The sequence below is a fragment of the Tenebrio molitor genome, chromosome 1 (assembly GCF_963966145.1).
Source record: "Tenebrio molitor chromosome 1, icTenMoli1.1, whole genome shotgun sequence".
Classification (NCBI taxonomy): domain Eukaryota; kingdom Metazoa; phylum Arthropoda; class Insecta; order Coleoptera; family Tenebrionidae; genus Tenebrio; species Tenebrio molitor.
In genome coordinates, this window is record NC_091046.1 from 16,324,536 (window position 1) to 16,348,560 (window position 24,025).

The window sequence follows — 24,025 nt, forward strand, 5'->3', positions numbered from 1 at the left end:
AATAGTTATTTTTATATTAAGTGCGCAAAGCAAAGGTTTTTTGAGCTTGAGAATGTTAGGTTCTTTGTCGAGACCGTTAGGTCGAGACAAAAAATACATTCGAAAGCTCAAAAAACTGACTTTGCGTACGTAATATAAACAACTTTTTTTCTACAATTGCACAGCTTTAAACAGCAAGTTTATTATTAAAAAATATTGAATTCATAAAAAAGGCAGCATTATTTTTTTAAGTTATCGTTGCACGGGTTTTCGTTCCCGTAGTTACTAATGTAAATAAAAATTGAAAATAAATCTGTCATCTGAATAAGTGTCGCTTTCCAAGTGTTTTCTATAAATTCTGTGAAAATGAACGTTAGCAGACTCATGGAAGACTCCAGTGATTCTGAATATGATGTAGAAGCAGTATAGCTAATGAAGCGATTACGAAAAAATTAGTAACACAACAGAAAACGTTCTGTTAGCATATTTAGAGGAAAAGTCGAAGATTTTGGAGCCGTCAACATTGAGGTCCCTTTTTTTGATGTTAAAGGCAACTCTAAATATAAAAGAAAATATTGATGTTCACTCGAATCGGAAATTATAGCGGGAAGTAATTTTTCTGCTTGTAACTTTAATTTTCATATATCAAAATAAAGTAGGTATGTTGACTTGTAATTGCCTGTTATAATTGTTTCAATAAAATTTTCTTCTTAGTTTATTCTGAATTTTAGAAATCTCAGAAATTTTTCGCAGTGCGCAAAAAAATTTTTTTAATGGTGAAAAAAAAAATTTTTTAACGGTGAAAAAAACGCGTGTTTTGCGCACTGAAATTAATGCGTAAACACCCGTTTTTTGATCAATTGTAGAAAAACTATATTTTTTTTACTCTCAAAATAAGCGAGAAAAAACATTGCGAAATTGACCAATCTGACGAGAATACTTAACTGGTAGCTACGCAAACGAATATTATCGAACCGCGCGAAACTTTTTATTATCAAATGGTCCACTGCTTTTTTTGACAGATGTTTGTGTCATCTTGACAATTTAGACATTTTAATTTGTCATTGTGTTTTCTCAAGATCTGAAATAGTATTGCAAAACTCTGCCGAGATGTATTCAGCTGCCGATTATGTTGAAATGTTGATTATTATCTTTGAAGAATGCGGGCGGAACGCTAGGGAGGCAGCAAGAATTTTCTCTGATAGTTTCCCTGACCGACCTTTTCCTGATCACAAAACAATTTTGAGAGTACTTGCTAGGGCTCAAGAAACTGGGAAAGTTTTGCCGAATCGGAATGAAATTGGTGGAAGTGCACGAACCGCACTGAAGAGGCAATACTGAATATCGTTGAAGAAGATGGAACTAGGAGTATAAGAGAAATTGCCCAAGAGTTAGATATCTCCAGCAGATCGGTACATCGCGTTTTGAATGAGAACAGACTTCATCCTTTCCACTATACTCGTGTGCAACATCTCAAACCAGAAGATTACCCTGCTCGAAGAAATTTTTGTGTTTGGTTGCTTAAGAAAGCGGCAGAAGATGAAAATTTTATTTCACGGATCTTGTTTTCGAACAAATCAAGTTTTGGTCTGCAGACATGTTTCAACCATCGAAATTTGCATGTCTGGTCGTAGGGTTACTTATCCGCGTGCATTTCAGCGTCGATTTTCCGTAAATTTGTGGTCAGGACTAGTGGGAGATTCAGTGGTAAGTCAAGATTGTAAAAAATAAAGAAAGCGTTTAGGTATTCTTTATTTTCAAATCGAACCTTTTGAATTCCTTCTGCGTTTAACAGGAGCAGTGTACGCAAAACTTTTAAACATGGAACTGCCTCATTTACTTGAAAATATTCCATTGATTTTTCTCATAAATCAGTGGTTCCAACATGACGGGGCACCACTCCATTTCAGTCGCAATGTGCAAGGTATTTTGAATCGAATGTATCCTAATCGTTGGATCGGACGAGGTGGTCCACGCCACTGGCCTGCACGATCTTCAGATCTCAATCCTCTGGATTTTTTCTTATGGGGGTATGTACGTGAAAAACGTTGTTTACAACCGACCAATTCATAATGAGGAGGATCTTCGAAACAGATTACAAGGAGCTTTTGGAACAATTACACCTGAAATGGTCAAGGCCTCTAAATTAAACTTACTACGGCGTGCACAACTATGTCTCGAAATGAATGGTGGACATCTTGAGCATCTCCTTTAATTCTTCTTTCTTTGAGTTTTGTTTGTGTTTCGCTTTGTTATTATTTGCTTTCGTTCTATTAAACTCGGTTCTTTTTAAAACCACCATTTGTTGTTTGCTTTACGACTTCCGCCCAATAATAAATTTGTATTAATAGTTGCGAGCTATACGATGACAACTTTTATTAAATTTATTGACATTATTCTTAACCTAAATTTTTTGACAGTGCAATAATGTACTAAATTTGACAATAAAATACAGTCGACCAGATATTTTGAGTAGTATGATAATATTTTTGGAAACCAAGCAACGCCCTCATTCTTTTTGTTCTTCCCTAGTTTTTCCGCGCTTGACTAATGGGATTGGTGGATATAATATGCTTCTAACTCGATTAAAAAAAGCAGTCTTTCCTGTAATGTTATAGCTGTCGGCACAAATCAGTTTCCTCTGGGGCGTGAGTTGTGCCACATCCTGTATAACACAGACATACAGGCTGTTTGATGAAAAACGCCTCAACCCATAACTTTGTTATTTATTACCCGATTTCAATGAACAAAAAAATCAAAGACATGGTTTTTCAAGCGCTACGAAACAGCCATAAAATGTTTTTTTTTTGGCGTTATCTTCAATAACTAACGATAGTCAACTTTTTTTTTAAATGGACACGTAGTTTTTTAGGCTTGGTCTAGTAAGGTTTTTTTTCTAGATCTAATGATGTATTAAAAGTTATCATTTGGTTCATAGCTAACTGAAAAAAAAAATAAAACATTTTTTTGTGGTTCAGCTTATTATAAAATTTTTAAGAGTGCCGTGAAAAACAATCGGAATACAAAGTACGATAAATGTCATCTAAACGTCAGCTTAGAAGTTTTCATCTGTTTTTTTAAACTTTTTTTATTTAAGTATAAAATAACATTGTCAGTCATGCAGGATAGCAGTCATTTGATTATTATTTATTATTTTATGTTCGAGTGTAATAAAAATTGTAATATTAGTCAAAAACAAAAAGTTAATAGAAAAAATAATAATAATAATTTTAAATAAGATAAAATAAAATTTTTTTTTTTTTTTATTATTATTTATGTTTTCCAAGAAAATAATAATAAAACCCTTCAAGATTGCACCTGAAAATTTTCAAACTCACACTTGACATTTGTTGCTATTTGTATTCCAATTGTTTTTCACGGCACACTTGAAAATTTCATAATAAACTGAACCACAATTAAAAATTGTTTTTTTTTTTCAGTTAGCTATGAACCAAACGATAACTTTTAATACATCGTTAGAATCAGAAAAAAAAAACTTTATCAGACTGAGTCTAAAAAACTACATGTGTCCATTAAAAAAAAAAAAGTTGACTATCGTAAGCTACTGAAAATAACGCCAAAAAAAATTTATTTTATGACTGCTTCGTAGCGCATGAAAAACCATATCTTCGATTTTTTTGTTCATTGAAATCGGATAATAAATAAAAAAGTTATGGGTTGAGGCGTTTTTTATCAAACAGCCTGTATAACACAAAAATTAATAAATCTTTAGAACTCTCCGTTGCTATGAGAAATCTTTGGTGTTTAGAAAAAAAATCGATTTTACCACTTATAATTTCAGCAACAGGAATAGTTCCGCAATCTCTTTTTAAAAATTTAAAAATTTTGGACTTAGAGAAATTCAAAAAGGTAAAATAAAAATTTGTTACACAGTCTAGGACTGGTTTACAAATCTATGAGGGGCATGGTGACCAACTCAATAGACCGGGACCAATGGCTTAACGTGACTTCCGAATCACGAGACAGAATATAGCCTTTTTTTTTAATTATTTTAAATTTCGCCCTGGGTCGGAATCGAACCCGCGACCCTCGCGTTCCTGAGCCGAAACGGACTCCCTTAGGCTATATTATACTCATGTCCATGATAGAAAGAAGACTGGTATACCCACTCACCGCCATTTTGAGAGCCAAATTTGGGACCAGCTGGAGCCCGCAAAATAGTTCATAAAAATTCGCTAGATGGCAGTGTCTGTTTCGGGGACTGTCACTGTTGAACTTTGTACGTTAAATTTTAAAGTTTCAAATATTAGACAATTTTGATTTTTGCTAAAAATGAAAAAGTGTGTGCTTTGTGGCAATATAAAATCTATAAATATGGATATATCCTTATTCAAAACTCATAAATGACAGTCCCTCGTACATACAGCGCCATCTAGTAGTAATTTTTGAAGCTCACACCTGGGGTGCTTTTTTGACACGCTTATTTATTAGAGAAGTATAGGGAAGTGGGCGTACCAGTTCTTATGTATATCGTGCTCATGTCATATCGTGAGGAAATTCCTTAGCATTGACAGAACATAAAACACAAAAAGTCAAAATGTGGAGGCGAGACGCCGGTAATAATGTTGATAAGCACTGCACTATTACTGATAGTATTATCCGTAATAGTGTATGCACTCCGGCAAAATTGCCGTGCCGCCGAGTGGTGGAGGGTTAAAAATAACAATTACGTATATTGACGAGTAATAATGACTATTTAATTCATCTGTCACTTAATGTTCACCAACCAATGAAACAAACTTAATTTTAGTGATTTCCATGGTTACAAAAGAATTGCGGCGGATATTGGAGTAGTAAAGAGGGTTCATTTAATATTCTGATAGCATCACCTATTGGAGAAAATCAGCGAAGTGGCTGACCTCTGGTGGTAATTTTTGAACTAACGAAATAGGGAAAACAAATGTTGACGTATTGCCCGTAATACATTTCAATCACCTAAAAATAACCAAATTCGTTTTTTTTCATAATGAATTGTGCATGAAGTGATGACGAGTACCTCAAAGTGATATTGTTCCGTGCCGCAGTGTGATACAGTGTGATATTTAGTGAGCAAAGACATTTCTCTGCACTATTTCCATGATATTATTTCCCAATGAAAAACTCTAAAAAATACCAAGCAGGAAGTTTTAAAAATCGGAAAACCTATTAAAGAGCTTCTAGAAATAAGTGAGAATAGAGTCAACTGCTTTATTGGCCCCTAAGAATTGGGTATCAATCCCTAATAATAAACTGTTTAAAACCCCTTGCAGCAGGTCAAGATGTTGCGATTTTTGCAAGCAGACTCAGGAACTCAGGCTAAATTCGGAGGTATTTTTATTGGGGGTTACAAAGCACTTTCTACCAACCGATTTTATACCTTTGGGCAAGTTTGGGAAGCTTTGATGATTATAGCTTTTTACACAACAGCAAAAGGTGTCAAGTGAGACAATTGAAACTCACAGCCATTCTGTCTCACAATTTACCAGTGGGTACTCAGAATAAAACCGTAAAATGTCGCCAAACTACTAATAGGTAACGGTTCTTAGGTACTATAATAACAAATTTTATTGACCAAACTAGTGTTGTTTTTTTGTAGTTCGTGAAGGTTACATTTTGGTGTAAAAGAAGCAGGAAATGATCTGGGTGACGCTGATGCTGACAAATTTTCTCCAACTGTTGATGTTAATGAAGAAACAGCACAACAGACAAACATAAATGTTGGAGAGCCGGTTCAGAAAGTTGCAATCACAAAGGTCTTGATAGACAAATTAACGCAAACTGATAATCGTGGTGGTTCTTATAACTTGTTATAATTTGTTTTAAACCATTTATTATAATGTAAAGTGTCAAAAATTGTTACCGGCAAATTAAATCCAAATACAAATGAAATCAGCTGTTCTTTGTTTTCCCTATTTCGTTCAATTTGCAGCGCCATCTTGCGGTTGCTGATTTTCTCCAATGGAAATCTTTTGTTTTAAAAAACGGATGTCACAGCGTTAAAATACGACATAACCTCACTAAAAAATAACAGCATGACAAGAATTATGATAAAAAAAAAGTAACACAATTACAACTCACGCACAAATTAATTATATTATTATTAAATGAGGTGCTGGAATGCTGGAAATGTCTACCTTCTTCTTTTCGTAACAATTTGTGGCACGTTCCTGCTTTCCTACATAAGGTTCAGTCTGTTGCGTTGCGATAACTGACGTAATAGGTACACACCGGCTCAGGTTATCTTCGAAGGTTTTCCGTCAACAATAACATTGGGAAATTCGGCGATAAACTCTTCTAAGCAGTTTTGTACGGAGTAGATCCATTCACTTTCAAACCATTGCGATTGCGAAAATAACTTTCAATCAAAACGTTTTCTGCTCTAACGTGAACACCAGCAAACAGTAAACTTGTCTGAACACAAATGTCAAAATTGACAGTTTTACTCTAATTTTACTAACGAGAAGTTCAAACGACGACATGCCTTCACAAAAACAAAATATTTCCATAGGTAATGCTACCAGAATATTAAATGAACACCCGATACAAATATCAGCGATAATTTAATTCATGTATAAAAAATCCCATAAGCCGCGAAGCATTTGTCACTTTGACATCGGATAAAGTTAGCCCTAACTTTGCATCTGGATAAGATGTGCTTAAGCTTCCATGGCAAACTTTTTCGAACCTGCTTATTGTTTGTTGTTATGATAACGAACCAACAATCTTAAACATTGACACAGCTTGTAATAAATTGAAGTGCAAAATGGCCAATTCAATTTTTCATAATTATTCCGGACACGGAATCTTGGCCAACATTTTTTTGACATCTCTAAAAAAAATGATGTAAACCAATCATTAGCGTCATTAATAAATGACAATTATTAAAAATCACTTTGAAGTTTTTATTCTGACATCAAAAAAGCAAGGAAATGGCTTTATCGCGTCAAAAGTTGGGTTATATTCAATAACAGCCAGTTCACACATATTTGTCCGTTAAATGTCAGTCATGGCCAAGATTTGGTGTCCGGAATAGTACCTACCTATTATTTTTTATTATTCATTAAATTATCTCATCGAATTACGCTCGAGGTTTTTTTCGTCCAGGATATTATTTCATTTTTTAAACTCTAATTTGGTTTCTTTTTGGTAAATTGACTCCACAAACCACCAGATAAAAAAACTCGTCCTTCGGACTCGTTTTTTTATCGGGTGGTTTGTGTCGTCAATTTACCAAGCAACCAAATTATTGTCAAAAAATTCAATTTTATCCGGACAAAAAAGACCTCTTGTGTAATTACAGTCGACTATTGTACTAGTAATCGAAGTGAATATTTTAAACAAATAAAAAGCTTCATTAAATTATTTTTGCACCGAAAACGAACACAAACATATTATTTTCTAACAAATGAAGTGTACAATTTGAAAAACTGAAAGAAATTTGAGGAATTTGATTCATTAAATAGTCCTCCAAATACTACTCGTAGTCAATGTTATGCCGATCATCATTTTTAATCGGCATAACATTGACTACTCGTCGTATTACAACTGATTATTTTTTAAACAGTCCTGTCAGCCAATCGTAATGAGAAAAAATTTCAAATAGACCAATAGCATCAAAATTACACTAACTATTTGCTAGTAAGTAATTTTTTCGTTGTTAAGGTAGCGCAGCCATTTGTTTGAATATAAACATTAAAAATTTAGCACCGTCGCCATTATGGAGTACCATTCAGATTTCGTTTTTGAGATTTGACATAGTTTGAAAAATAATCACGCCGAATTACATTCGTGATGGTAATTGTTTTGATAATTTTAAGTATATTAGCACTCATTTTTGTTGCTGTTAAGAAATCCCACTCGTGGGCTTCGTCCACTCATGAAATTTCTATAGCAACAAAGATTCGTGCATCTAGTTAAATGATCAAAAAATTACCATCACTTATGTCTTATGTGTAATTAATTAGTGTTGAAAATTATGAATTAAGTTATGCATATTTATAAGTTTATAACATAAAGGCCCGGTTTATTCACCTTCAAGTAACTTTATTTGAAAGGTAATTACCATGGATCTACCAGTAGCAGATTCTAAAGCATAGCAACTACTTGTCAGATAAATTTACTTGAAGGTGAATAAACCGGGCCAAAATCAGATATAAGTACATGTAACGAAAAATGACGTTCCGCAAATAAGTACTCCAATAAATACCTACATTTATAAGTAACTTTCAAAATAAACACAAGTCAATTCTTGTTGATACTTGCTATGTGGTTTAAATATACATTCTTGTAATGATTATTATTTTTTAAAGATATGGGAGGCACAGTTAAAGAAAAAATCTCAACAGAAATGGATCACGTTAAAGAAGCAATGCAGTCAGCTTTAAATACAGCAGAAAACAGTATAGGTTCTGTAATGGGAAAAGTTGGTAATTCCGTAAACTCAGCGACTTCAGAAGTAAAGGAGGCTGTGAATAGTATGGAAGAGGAAGCAGAAGAATCCTTACATGTGGCAGCAGATTCAGCTGCCGAAGCAGTTTCTGAAGCTGAAACTGTTTTAGCGTCTGAAGCTGAAAATGCTAAAGAAATGTTATCTTCGACAACATCGGAAGCTTTTGAAAAGATGGATTCCACTAAATTGGCAATGAACGAGAAAATTGACCACGTGAAAGAAAATGCTGAAGATGCCTTGCAAATAGAAGATATGGAACAACATCTTGACGTATTAGGTGACAGTGTAAACAACGTAGAAAGAAAGGTTGAAGAAATAGTGACAAAATTGCCAACTCCTGCAACTTCACCAGTTAAGGAACCACAGAAGGAGGAGTAAGTGGTCTGATGTGAGTGTTAACCAAAACCGTGCTGAAATTTGCTCTAGAGAAGTGTTTAGATCTAGAGTAAATTGCACGTGTACTACATCAAAATTGTAAATAGGGAAAGCTTAAATCAAGATTCAGCTAAAATTTTCTATTTTAAATTACATAAGATTTGAAGAATAAATCTTACACATGTACATATATTTCTTTTATTATTCCAATGACATTATTTCAGAATAGATTGAATTATAACAACCTAACAACAATAGAAGTTCGTTGAATGTATATTAAAAATCATCAGATTATACAAACATTTACCTTTTTGGTATTACCCTACACTTAGGCATATACTTAGAAAACGAGTGATAAAATTTGACTTTTTATGGAAATGGCGAAGGTAATTTGATACATAAAAAACTACGTAAGTAGCAATTTATTAGTAAAAGTAGAACACAATTTGCATATCGTAGAAATTTTCCTTGCTTCGTTATTACCACTTCTGTAGATTACGTGACTGATAATGTATTTTACAGATATTTAAACTAAAATATTTTACATTTGCATGAAGATTGGCGCCACATAAATTTGATAAACGTATTTTTTCACCCTGGTTCATTGCCTTCACAATTTGATGTCACCCAATCAGAATAATGAAACCGTTGTAAAATATGATCAATATGGTGAATTCTAAATCCGTAAATCTAACCTTAATATAAACTTATCTAAGAGCAAGATTATAAAATGAAACAAAAAAATTTAGAAACTGAAATTCTTGTTATATTTAAAGATAATTATACCGGGTGTATTATGAAAAATCTTTGGTGCTATAACTTCCTTATTTTTTATCCGATTTTAATAAATGATACATCAAACAAAATCATTTTAAAAACATTATAGCCTGACATGGTATGATTGTTTTTTAACATTATATTTTTTGACAAACCGCAGCTAACTTTGTTTTTTTAAGTTGCACTGTGTATTTTTTTATCTCTTTATATCCCTTTGTAAACATAAAAATAAAAAATAAAAAATTTGTTTTTAATAAAAAAATAGAATTTCCAAAAATCAAGTAACCATAACTTTACTATAGCAAATGTTCCAAATTACACCCATTCTCTCTAAGGCACATTCGACACCTTCTACTGACGCCCATTGCGGCGTTTAGTAAAAATTCTGGTGGTATTTGTTCACATGCTGCTACGATTCTTCTTACTAAATCATCTCTGTTATCGGCCGGAGCCAAATAGACATTGTCTTGAATGTCCATAGTTCTCTTAGTCACTTTGCAAAATTAGAATGCACTTTTATTACTGTTTAATGTGACTGCTTGATTTAAAAAAAAAAACATTATTTTTTAATTTCGCCTTTTTGTTTCTATTCATGAGCATGGTTGTTTACATTTTCATATTCAAAATAAAAACCTCTATAAAACTGAGTAAAAAAAGTTAATAATGCAATTTGAAAAAAAAAAGTTGACTATCATCTATCAAAAACAGAACTCAAGAACAAATATTGGATGAATTCAAATTGTAGCCCATTTAAAACGATTTTGTTTGACACATCATTTATTAAAATCGTATGAAAAATAAGGAAGTTACAGTTAAATGTGAATATGCAAAATTTGTACTATGGCGGACAATAAATTTAGGCCAGCCTGTCATTGAGTTGACATCAAAATGTGAAGCTGGCATTATGTTCAACTAACCCCATTTTCGATTTTTGTCATTCTTGTCATCGTGACAGCGATAATCAAAATTAAAATTGGGAAAAGAAGCGTGCACCAGAGAGAAGTGCTACTACAAATCAGTTATGCTAGTGCGTCATGATCTGTAAGTTACGAAAAGGGCGAAGGAAACGCCAAACAGCTTGAAAACCTTCAGTTTGACAAACTGACACATCAGTCATAATGACAATAAATGGTCGCTTGCATTGACTTTTTTGAAATGTCACAAATTTGCCGGCCTAAATTTATTGTCCGCCATAGTACATTGGTTTAACTTCACTTCAAATTGACGGATTTTATTTTGTCTTCTGCAATTGTTTTGATTTTGCCAAGTATCTATAAAGATAAAGATCGGTATGCATCACAAACATTTTATTGCTCAATTTTTAAAAGGACAGTTACAATTAAACATATTTTTGTGTCAATATTTGTACAAATGTGGCAATAAAGCCATAGAAACCAAAAAAAAAAAAAACTGATAAAGAAATAAAACTATTGCTTTCTACCTTTTTTGTACAGATTTGTTGTAGGCGTTGAAGAGTCAATTGTGAACGCATCACGGCTTACAGATTACGGATCAGCTGTTTAAAGCTAACCTTACTTTTTGCTTTGTTTGTGTTTTACTCTTCAAATTGACAAGTGGTGCGTTCACAAACGACTTTTCAGCGCCAACTTTGAGGTGAAATAAAAAAAAAACACCCAATATAAGTAACAGGCTTTTTTATCAATTCTTTATGACATATTAATGTTGTAATGAATTTATTAGGAAAAAATCTCTGCAACAATAGATTTCGTGTAGTTTTGAGTAAAATTTTCTGATAACTTTGGGATATCACTGTGAGAAGAATCATGCATATGTTCTGATGGAACTTGTACCGTGAGATCATTTAAATATATAATTAAAGGAGACTATGACTTTAAAATTGTATTGGCAATACCCCTGACACCCGAATTTGGATTATCAAAATGACGCTTTAAAATTCAATACAAAATATGAAACGGCGAGTTAACAGTAGTATCCAAGCCAGGTGTTTGATACAACTGTTAACTCGCAGTTTCATATTCTGTATTGAATTTTGAAGCGCCACTTTGACAAACAAAATCAAGATGTCAATGGTGTTGCCAATCTAATTTTATAGTCACAACCAACTTTAATTATAAATTTAAATGATCTCACGATATTAATTAAAATACATTTTCTTAATGAACAAAGCAATGGTATTAGAATTATGTTTCAAATCATCATTTTGAATAAAAATTACCTTTAGTTATTACTGATTTAAATGCATTCCATCTAAAGTCAATGACATAATTAAATATTAAAAAAATGAAATTATATCTTAATTGTTTATAAAAAAATACATTTTTAAGATCTTCTATTAAAGAAAGTACCTACTATAAAAGTTAGATACCTGATGATGACAACCATTTATTGTACATAGAAATGGTAAAGACAAGTAGGTAGGTATTCTAGCAAATAATGAATTGCTTTGCAAGTAAGTATTCATTTGTCTAGTAGCAAATTTCCATAACACAATGAAAAATATGATTGTTAAAATTGTACCTACTAAAATTATTGACATAACATATTTTAGTGCATAAATAAAAAAATATGAAAGCACAATCGATATATTACAATAAAGCACGTGCACACACGCACGCACAAATGTGGGTATATACTCGTACGTAGAGTAGAGAGAGAAAGAGAAAACAACTATTTCGAACTAAATAGTAGGTAAATTTTAGGAAAATTACTTCTAATTTAAATACTAAGGTTTCAATTCCATGGCTTGGTTCACCAACCAGAAAAACAAATCAATTGGTACCTACTTCAGTTACTAACGTGGACATCATTTTGTAATCCAAAACTAAATTTAATCGAATATGTTACACTGGAATAGCGAGTGAATTTAATAGCTTTCAAATGTTAGAATCTTTGGGGCTATAGACTAAAAGTGTGTTTACTATGTAGACTGGCTTCTATAAAAAACGAAACATCCAGAAACGATTGACCAGTTTCATTAAAATTTTCATGAAATCTGTATTGGCTTGCGATAAACAAATGATAGAAACTTCATTTAAAAAATAATGTTAACAGAAGATAGGTATAAATTTTAATGAGTAACTCTGCCTGATGCACTCGTTTATCGACGAGACATGCTTTCAATGAGATGGAGACTGTTGTGGAAGTCCACGTTATAAATTTAGTCACCAATAGAACTCTTTAAAATAAACATTTTATACGTATTTTTTAATCGATTTTTTTACATTTTTCTAAGCCCTAATTTGACACTTCGCTCATGGGATAATCATCAATTGAAATCAAAGAGTGAGTGAAAATGTTTTTGTATGGTAAAAACTTTACAATTTTTTGAAGAAAGAACGATCGCTGTTCTAATACTAACTATTTTTACTGTTTTTCGTTCGAGTATTTTAATCGAGTAATTCTTTTTTTGTGTGTAAACACATGAGCGGGTATAAATTTTAGGGTTCAAATTATATTTAATTTTATCTCTGTTTTGAAGAATTTGCGGAAGAAATGATAAATAAAAAAAATGTTTATTTTAACGAATCCTATTGGTGGTTAAATTTATTACATGGACTTCCATAACACCCGGTACATCAGTTTGAAATATCTTATCCCAAGCTTCTCTAATTTGTCGTCGAATTTGCTCCGAGTCCCCCAGGACCGCTAGCAGGTTAATCACCCGAACCCCAACCATATCCCACACATGTTTAATTGGTAAAATGGCATTTTCTAGCCTTGTGATACAAATAACTATTGGTGGAGGTTTGATTAAGTTTTTGTCTCAAGGAAAATTTACTTATTGTTCAATAAATTGAAAATTGATTAATAAATAAATGAGTAAAACAAATAATAAATATGGAATATGTAATAGTGTGAACAAAAGGAAAATATCTCATTACATTTATGAGAGACAATCTTTATGTGTCGGAGGAACTTAGAGCAGCCTAAAGATGTGGTCGTTATGGCTAAACACATCGAGCGTCCGTGAACGATTATTATTACAAAAAAAGGGACACAGCATTAAGGCCGGCTTTATTTATTATTACGGATGTTTCTATCAAGTAATGATAATTCCTTGGAAGGCATTATTTTTTATATTATCATTTATTTTCCACGACACCCACGTCGAAGCTTGTTCATACGACAACACGGATTACAAACGTTAAATTAAATCAAGTAATAAAGCTGTGGAGTGATGAGGTTATATACAGGGTCATTATAAAATATTGTACCGTCGTAGTTGGCGTTGAAAACCCACACAAATTTTGGATGTGCCGCAGCCTCGCAACGTTAGACAAACTGCCGCCAGTCTATGGCCGCCAGTATCGCCAGTCGCCACCTATCGGTGATACTAATCTCACTCATGTTATGAAGCTTGCGGCACATTCAACTAAACCACGATGATACAATATTTTATAATGATCCTGTACAAGGGCGTAGCAAAGGGGGGGGGGGGGCAGGTGGGCCCGGCCCACCCCAGAATAAAAGTAAAACACATTAAAAACAAGATACATCTGCAATATCTATCTATCATCTGTCTGTGGTTTAAAATCTAGCCCACTCCAGCAAAAAATCATTGCTACGCCCTTGATCCTGTACAACGAAATGCGGCACCACCCATCCAAGCACTGACCGCGCTTGGGCCGCTTCAAGGGAACAAATAATGAAAACAAGGATCTTCTAAAATTCATCCTTGAGAAGGTCGTCTTAGAGAGAAAACTTTCTTCATTTGTTCGATGAAAAAGATTATAGATTTTGCTGTAGTGAATTTAAAACAGAGTTTGAAATTAAAGTTTTTCCATTTGTTGTCAGCTGTGCAGCTGTCTATGACGCCTCACTTGCTCACCCCCTACTTAATCTATTATTAATTTTAATCCTAATGAATTTTATTAAATTCAAAATGTATTATTTTAAGCAAGCACGTTACTTTTTTCAAAATTTTTAGAACTCTTTATTTCCGATTTTCCACCAAAATTTGACATTTGAATTTTTTTCGAACCATGTCCGAATTTACATACTTAATAGTTTGTTGAAATACAAATTAAAAATCTGAAAATTATTTTAAATTTTAGACTTTCTAGTAATTACTAATTGTGCAATAAAAAAAAGGAAATGAAACTAATTAAATATGTAAATGATTTATGTTCCTAAACGAACTTAAATTTGTTGTTCACATGAACGCTAAAAAATGTGTATCTTCCAAGCGTAAGCGCATGCAACTTTGTTGCATGTTCTAGTTTTGTATGAATTTTTCAAAATTTCCCTAAGGAATTTTCAGTCTCTCTTTCTCTCTCTTTCTCGTTCAAACATTTTGTTTCTACAAAACGAAATGGTATTACTGTAACCTTTTTGTTTTTTACCAACTAACTTTCTACTTGTTACTTGTCTGACTACACCTGCAAGCCATTTTATAAATTTTTGCTCTTTGACTTTATATTTTACAAAAATTTAGACATGAAAAAAGTCACTTAATCTAATGAACATTAATTTCGTGGTTCTCTCATTTAATCTAATTAGTTTTGGTCAAAATTTCCAAAAATGCCGAACCTGTATTTTGCTGGCAGCATTCTTCTCGTGAAGATATATTTATTATGTGTATACCCTTGTCGTCAGCCTATAGTATAAAAAAATATCTGGTTGATCATCCCAGCTTGTTAAAATTTCGAAGGTTGGCAAATCTCATTTGAATACTAAATCACCTCTTTCAAAGAGAAATTATGTTAAGGAAATATAACAAAAATTCCGCCCACAATAAATGACTCCTAAATTAACAAAAAAAATAAAAATGTTTATTTAGCGAACTTATCCGGACCACTAAAATACTTTTTTCTATTTAATTCCTTTTAACAACAAAATATGATTATTATTTACTAATTGTTCTCAAACCATTTGTTTGTTATGTTATGTTATTATATCTATTTTAGCTGAAATTTATGACAACAAATTTGTTGCAACAAGTAGTAGCTATTTTTTGTTTAGATTTGTATCTATATTAGGTAAGTGTTCTCGTGACTAACATCATGGATGGTTTCAATATCCAGTATAGTCAATGAATTACTTAAAAAAATAACTCATATCATTCTATATTTTAGGCCACCACCAACATTATGGGAAGCTGCAGCTGATGCCATCGTAGAACAAAAATCATTTAATACGTCCGTGGACATTTTCGAACTTGAAACGAACGACCATACTAATTCTTCAGGTGATACAGTCATTGAAACTCAAGTAGAAGATTCCACAGATATTAAAGAAAAGTTATATGATGACTTTTTTGATGATAATGATGAAATCGTTAACGGTATTAATAAAGAACAAGAAAAAAAAACATTAATTGGTTGACTACAAATATTGTGGTTTGATTAACACATGTCATGTTATGTTATTATATGTGTTATTAATGTTTACATTCACATTTTAAATGTGACTGTAGAGTCGCTAGCTAATTTTTACTTGTTATTTATTACCTGTTAGCGAATTAATAATCAAATTAAACAGGAATTTATAAACAATTAAAAAAATCGCGAACATTTTACGCTTTATTAAGCAATTTAAATATAAAATATCTTATTTTTTGAAGAAATTAAATAAAAAAGATATTTTTTTAAAGTAGTTCATGTTGCCACCTTTGTAAAACAAAATCATACATTTACGCCTTAGGTATATTTAATGTAGTCAGATTCTTAGGTAATCACAAATTAGTTTAGCAATAGCTCGTAATGAATAAATTTCAAAAATGACAATTTACAAAAATAAAACAAAAAACCATACTGTAAATAAGAATGTCAAAAAATTAAATACTGTTGCACCATTGCACTTTGAACGTAATAGGCAGATATTTAATATTTTCTGTCTCGTAAATATGTAAATATTTAATAATGATGATATGGCGGCTGTGATACTCTGAAAGCACTATCATCATTCGATCAATCATGTTAAGCAATTTCAGGCGCGTCAGTGTTTGGAAGGGTGACTGCCGGAAGAAACCGCTTCCTCCATTATTTGATTCAGATTGTCTGTAATCTGTAATGTCATATAAATACACTTCGACGTGCAGGTGGTGTAAAAATTGGGTGTAATGCAAAATAAATTACAATATAAAAATAGTGCTTTCAAAGGAATTACCATTACTTGATAGCAATATCCGAAATGGTTAATAAATCCGAGTTCGGTTCTGTCCGCTTCATTTTCAACAGAGAATATTGTCTATAATGAAACATAGCTGCAAAAAAAAACAAATGTATATAAATAATAAAAAAACAATAAAATAAAAATTTTAAAAATCTTCACAATTATTAAAAATTAAACAAGGCAAAAATGAATAGGGAATTTTTCCTTTCGTGAATTTTTTATAACTACAGTTTAAAATTTGTAATGAAATGTGTTAGAAATAATTATATACCTAAATATGCACATTAAATGTAATGTTTCAAGTAGGTAGGTACATGTAACATTTTAAATTTATCTAGTGTTTAAGAATATGTGGGAGGATTGGGGCAATTATTTTGCTTTCCAAGAAAAATTGTGAAATTCCCTATTCATTTTTGCCTAGTTTATTTTCTGAGAAAAACAAACTCATTCATGTGGCCAGATTTTGACTTCCTTACATTGAAGTACATAATTTGGAATATTTAAAAAATTGATAATAAAATGATTTTAAAAAGAACAAAAAGGAATCAATAAGATAATGTATGAGTTGATCTGACAAGTAGAATATAAGGCTCGGTTTATTCACCTTCAAGTAAATTTATCTGACCAGTAGTTGCTATGATTTAGAATCTGCTATTGGTAGATCCATGGAAATTACCATTCAAATAAAGTTACTTGAAGGTGAATAAACCCAGATATACTTGCTGTTGTAAACTTCTTCAGTTCCTAAGAGTGACATAATAATTTTTTTGTACGCCTGTTTTAGAATATAAACATTCTAATTACTCACGAGTCAGTGCCCTTACGTCATCAATTCGTTTTAACCATGCCAACAAAAAGTAAATAATTCATTTAAAAATAACCGTTTATACAGGGTGACTGACGAAAAACCTTTGACGCTGTATCTTACTTATTCTTTATCCGATTTGAGTAAATGACACATCAAATGAAATAGTTCGAAAAACACTTCATTATTTTCCCATTCGATATTTTTTTCGACATTTATTTTTTGACAAACGAGAGCCAACTTTTTTTTTTCAAATTACACTCAACATATTTTTTTATTCGTTCTTATAAAGAATCTTCTTCTGAATATTCTTACAATAAAAGAAAAAAATTCCTCAATGCTGTTGCAGACACTGTCGATACCTTCTAGAAATGCCCACCTTTGCATTCAGTAAAAAATTTCGGGGTTTTTCCTGACATACTCGCACTATCTTTTTTCCTAACTCTTTTTGGGCACCTGGTGGGGTCAAATAAACATTGTCTCGAAAGTTTCGAATGAATATAAATGGATTCAAATCTGGGGATCTAGCGGGCCATCGAATAGCTCTATGAGCACCCATTCCTCGTTCACCAAAATGATTTAAATGATTTAAAAATACAAAATTCATGCGTGCATTATGTGGTATGGCGCCGTTCTGACGAAACACGACTCTATTCAACACTGCTAATGGTATCTCATCCAGAAAATTGCTTATTTCGTTTTATAATAAATAATATGATATTTTGTTTGATTGAGACTGCTATCAATAAAAAAGGGACCCACTAGTCCATTCTATCTCCAAAAATGCCACACCACACAGTCTAGGACTGGTTTACAAATCTATGAGGGGCATGATGACCAACTCAATAGACCGGGACCAATGGCTTAACGTGACTTCCGAATCACGAGATAGAATATAGCCTTTTCTTCCGCCCTGGGTCGGAATCGAACCCGCGACCCTCGCGTCCCTGAGCCGAAACGGACTCCCTTAGGCTATATTCTGTCTTGACAAATGAATACTCAGAGCTCACTTAGTCATTTCGAGCATTTAGAACAAACTTCTCTCTTGTTTATTTTGGTCACTTGATTTTTAAATTTTTACATTTACTCTTTAATTTCTTGACTTTTGTTTAATGAATGGGTATAGTTCTTTGCATTTTTATATTCAGAAGACACATCTCTACAATACTGAATAAAAAAAAATGTACAGTGCTATTTGAAAAAAAAAAGCTGATGTTCATCTGTCAAAAACTGGACGCAATATATTTTTTTTATTTAGTTGGTATTGAAGTGTTTTCAAAATTATTTCATTTGATGTGTCATTTATTCAAATCGGATAAAAAAATAAGCAAGATACAGCATCAAAGGTTTTTCGTCAGTCACCCTGTATTAAATTGATTTTGTTGAGTTAATGTTACACGAATCGTGGTATTACGTTGCATAGAAATTGATGCTTTCAATAAATGGAACAATATTGAAAATAGTAGATTACATACCGAGGTGGGAAGTGTTTCATTCCTGTCGAGAGTTAAGATAGTTTACCAAGGCGTAGCCGAGGCGAACTAATGCTCGAGACAGGAATGAAACACATTCCCACCGAGGTTTGTATACTATTTTATTCGAAATCATTACATTTTTAGCAAATAAACAATTAATTTGATGCAGTTTCATTTCTACTGTTTTTCGACTTTCAGTAAGTACGCCACTGGAAAAAACCTTATAATAGGGCGGAAAGTGGCCTATTACTGACCAAGAGAGGGAAGTAAAGATAAAAAGGAATGGTTAACTTTCCGCCCTCCTATAAGGTTAGGAATGTGCATATTATAATACGATTCCGAATAAAACATATTTTTCTACAACCGTCAAAAAAACGCGACATTTATGCATCATTACCAAGTCGCAAAGTATGTATATCATTTTTTGATAGATCAAAAATAGTTGTCAAAAAGTTTCCTTGGATGGTTTAATATTTTTTTTCACTTATAATTACACGAGAGCTTTTTTTTTTTTGTCGAAATAAACCTAACATTTCAATGAGAATTTTGTTGCCTGGCAATTTAACGAAAAAAAACTGCCTCTAAAAAAAATTACAAGTCCGTAGGACGAGTATTTTTTTCTGGCAGTTTTTTGAACGTTAGGTTCCGTTTTGTCGCTGGGAAAGGGCAAACTTTTTTCGTGGTCGTAATGACAAAAACCCCACTGCTTATGGGATTTTTAGTGTATGAATTAAATTGTCACCGTAAAAACAGTGAAAAATATTAAAACATCCAAGGAAAATTTTACAAAAATTCGTAACCAAGTAGTCAGCGCAAGCGGGCAACTTGAATGTCTAATCGTTTTGTAGTAAGTATGAATTTTATTAGGAAAGGTTTAAAAAGTGGTTGTAGAAAAAATTTTGTTTGCATTTCATGTGCAAGATGATTGTTTTGTCGGCGCATTCGAATAAGTTTGAAAACTCATTATCATGTGCCAACAAAAAACAATTATTTTGCACACTTAATACAAAAATAACTATTATGTATACTTCGTCTAGCGAGAGATTGGGAGATTTTAAATTGTATTAAATTAACCCAACACTACAAAATGCACTAGAATACATTAATTAGAGCATAATTTCAGGGCAAAAATGTTACTGCTTGAAGGATATATTTCAGATTTTACGTGCCCTAGGTACAGGGTTATTCTAAATGATTGTAGTCGAAGTAGGCGTGAAAACTGAATGTAAAATTTATGGTTGCCGCTCCGCATAAAAAAACATCAAAATGATGTGAATAAGTGAGTACACACCGTTCACGCACGGGAGTTAAATTGGGTGCAAAACAACTCAGTATTTCTGGATTCAATCGTTAATTTAACAAAAATAAATAAAAATCTCATCACCGCACTTTTCACCTAAAAAATGAGAGTGACAGCGACAAAACTGACAGTTCACATGAAAGCGGCAAAAATGTAATAACATGGGCATGGCCTACTTCGACTACAATCATTTAGAATAACCCTGTACTATGGCGGACAATAAATTTAGGCCGGCCTGTCATTGGCTTGACATCAAAATGTGAAGCTGGCATTATGTTCAACTAACCCATTTTCGATTTTTGTCATTCTTGTCATGGTGATAATCAGCGATAATCAAAATTAAAATTGGGAAAAGAAGCGTGCACCAGAGAGAAGTGCTACTACAAACCAGTTATGCTAGTGCGTCATGATCTGTAAGTTACGAAAAGGGCGAAGGAAACGCCAAACAGCTTGAAAACCTTCAGTTTGACAAACTGATACATCAGTCATAATGGCAATAAATGGTCGCTTGCATTGACTTTTTTGAAATGTCAGAAATTTGCCGGCCTAAATTTATTGTCCGCCATAGTACTACTTTCTCTACTTTATGTCAACCAGTCTCTCGCTGGACAGACTTTATAGATTTTTGTTTTTGCTGGTTAGTGAGATGATTTTTAAAAATATATACATACAAAGAAACGGAACCTTTATATTTTAAGTTAGGTATACGCTCGTTCACCGTGGTTCGTTAAAAATGTTTTCACTTGTTTCGATGCATTACAGTTATTCATTTCAATTTGCAATTGTGATATCTATGAAAATAATCGCTTTTCATTGAATGGCAGATTGGAATTTCGTCTAAGGGAAGTTAGTCAGCGGGTTGCATAACTGTTAGAAATGCTGTCGGTTCGGTTCAACAGCGTGTGTAAACGAGGTAATTGATGACGTCAAACTTTAAGGAATGACGTAGGTAGGGACACTGCTTCGTGATCCCGAGTATAGTGGTTTTAGATACGGAATGACCCACATTCTAGAACTGTTACAGAATATTATTCCATTACTTGTTGAAGAATGAGTACTGGTGGCAACATCTATTGCTATTATTGCAAGAGTACGATTTTTAGCTCACTGATTAAATAGGTTCAAAACTCGAATAAATGTCCATCGTTAATCCGTCATTGATTGTCAAAATAACGTACCTAAATACAATAAGAACTTCAATCACAATCATCCCAAATCATTTTGTGACATCAATTTGTGTTCGTTAGAAACTGCTAGGCATTAAAATTTTGATCGTTCGAACAAATTTTTCCCTATAATTTCTGTAGTATGTACTATTACATTTTCCTATAACGAGCGAGGTGGTGACAGCCATGTGACAGCTACCGATATTTTGTCTGTTTTCCGTTCGCAAGGTTTTGAGCGAATGTTTAAAATTTAGAATTAATTTATCTACAGGCGTACAAAAAGTACCTATACATAGTCTGCAACACGTTTGAAATGGCATATTCCACACTCGTGGACCGCCACCCTCGCCTGCGGCTTAGTAGTCAAACTTCCACTCGTGTGGAATATGCCTCATTCCAAACTCGTTACAAAATATACTATTAAATAACGAAATAAAATTAATTGCGGGAAAAGCTACACATTTCCATATGGCTGCATATAATTAATCACAACAACAAAAAACTATGGGATGTTAAAACCTCACGTGGCTTTAGTGATATTTAATATTTGCCGAAGTGTATAAAATTATTGTAGTACCTACTATGTCCTTTAAATTTATCAAATGTAATGTGCCATTCGTATGTTAAAATTAAGAAATATTTTGTAATGCACACCTCTGTGATATTCACTAATAAAGTGCCTTGAAATAAATTTATATTTAGAGAAACGTATGGAAATTCAATTGTTTGCAACATTTTTCCAGCGTAGAAAATGACACAAGAAACGTTTTAACGAAATAAAATTAGGTTAGAAAATATTTTTAATTTTTGTAGTGCATTCTCCCTATTCCCGCTCCACGGAATATGACAATATGAAATTGGGGAAAAGCTTACTATGTAACCTGTGTAACTCCGGAGAATAATTGGTTACCTACAAAAATTACTTTACACTGTTAACTGAATTGAATGTCGCCTACGCCTACTCTAAATATATATTTATTTGAAGACCCGATATATAATTCTTGTTATTTATAAATACAGTGTGAAATAAAGTTTGGAACAAAATTCATAGTAGCGTTATGTGATGTTTTTTGGAAAATCGCTCGGACACTTCGATTTTATTTTGAAAAATGCCATCCTGTGACGTACAGTCGGAACGTTATGGATGTGGATTGGGGACTTGGCGTTAAGTTGGCACTACCAGCAAAAGTAACTAGGCGCGCCAATAAGGTTATTGGAATTTATGACAGATCTCACTAATGTACAGTTCAATCATAAGTTTTAAGCGACCTTGAGTTTGACAATCCATATCCAAAACATTTCGAGTATACAACTTGCTTTTTGGCCAATGACATCATCACCAATTTTTTAAATAGCAACTCCCACTTTTTTCATCTCTTTCAGATAGACCTTCCTACTACCTAATTGATGAACGAAAAAAATTGGTAACTTACATAACAATTTTTTTTGAAAATGACAAATTTTACTTTAAAAATTTAATTTCATTTTTAGCGTAAAAATTTTAATTGACCTCAAACAAAAACAAACAAACATCTAGGGTGAATAATAAAATTTAATGCAAATGTTGAAATTGTCCCCCGCCAACCATTTGGCACTCACCGACACATTGTACCTACACTGCGCTCAATAATGTCAGGGCTTATTTGTTCCGTTTCAGCCCGAATTCTCTGCCGTAAATCTTCTAAATTGATTGGTCTATTAAAATAAACCTTCTACTCGACCTTCTATTTTAAATAAAGCCAAAAAAAACAAAATTTACATTAAAATTTAAATTAAATTTTTGAAGAAAAATTGGTTTTTCACACTGTACATAAAGGGTGTTTTTTTAAATTTGGCGTCGAAGTAGGCGTTGGAGAGTCGATTGAGAGCGCACCACTGACTGGTGTAAAAGCTGATCCGTGAAAAACTAATTTTTTCTTCAAACGTCCGTAAATTATGACATTATCCTGCTGCATTGATAATGTTAAAGTGTCACTTCATTGTCATGGCATCTAACGAGCTATCGAGCGGCAGATAAAGTTATTATCTCCGCTGAGTGCGGCAGATATGGTATATTACATACCGAGGAGGAAAGTGTTCCATTCCTGTCGAGAGAACAATAGTTTACCGAGAGGCTTGCCCTCGAGGTGAACTAGTTCTCGAGACACAGGAATGTACTTTCGCCAAGGTTTGTATACTATTTTATTCACAATCAATCATTTAATAAAACAAGCAACATTATAATAATAAAAAATAAATAAAAACCAACCTCCGTAATACTATCGTTTATTTCGGCAAAATATTAAAACTTAGTAGGCGCACGCGATTGAGATTGTATTAAATTTTAGTTCACAAAAGTCAAACCAAATTGACATTTGCTCACATTTTTTAACAAACAAAATGGGCGATATTGAAATAGAGTGTACCCTCCCCAGAATTGCGGGAATCCGCACACAAATTAACACTCAATCTCTTACCTGAGAAAAGCAAATTACGATATCAGAAAAACGTACAGAAATTTTCGCGATTGGTGCGATAGTAGCGCCACCACAGGTCAGTTATGGGTTTCATTACTAACCGCTTACCTACGACTCATTAAGTCATTACTGACTCGGGACTCCTCTT

At 32.8% G+C, this 24,025-nt stretch overlaps 2 protein-coding genes and 1 long non-coding RNA gene across 7 annotated transcripts in view; 1 reads left to right on the forward strand and 2 right to left on the reverse strand.

The window, feature by feature from the left end:
* LOC138122217 (protein DR_1172-like) overlaps positions 1-8,991 on the forward strand; it is a 55,011-nt gene extending 46,020 nt beyond the window's left edge. The window contains exon 2 of the mRNA XM_069036407.1: positions 8,289-8,991. Within this exon, the coding sequence (XP_068892508.1) occupies positions 8,289-8,806 (518 nt within the window). The 3' untranslated portion in view covers positions 8,807-8,991. The remainder of the gene's footprint in view (positions 1-8,288) is intronic.
* d4 overlaps positions 1-24,025 on the reverse strand; it is a 284,602-nt gene that overhangs the window by 236,306 nt on the left and 24,271 nt on the right. The window lies entirely within an intron of this gene.
* Positions 1,715-6,653, reverse strand: LOC138136175 (uncharacterized). 3 transcript variants are annotated; one of them, XR_011161195.1, is made up of 3 exons: positions 6,058-6,543; positions 4,997-5,996; positions 1,715-4,935 (listed from the first exon to the last, which is right to left on the reverse strand). It is a non-coding gene; the product is annotated as an uncharacterized lncRNA (long non-coding RNA). The 3 variants fall into 3 exon arrangements; XR_011161196.1 differs by having other exon boundaries at positions 1,715-5,102; positions 5,840-5,996; positions 6,058-6,477; XR_011161194.1 differs by having other exon boundaries at positions 1,715-5,996; positions 6,058-6,653.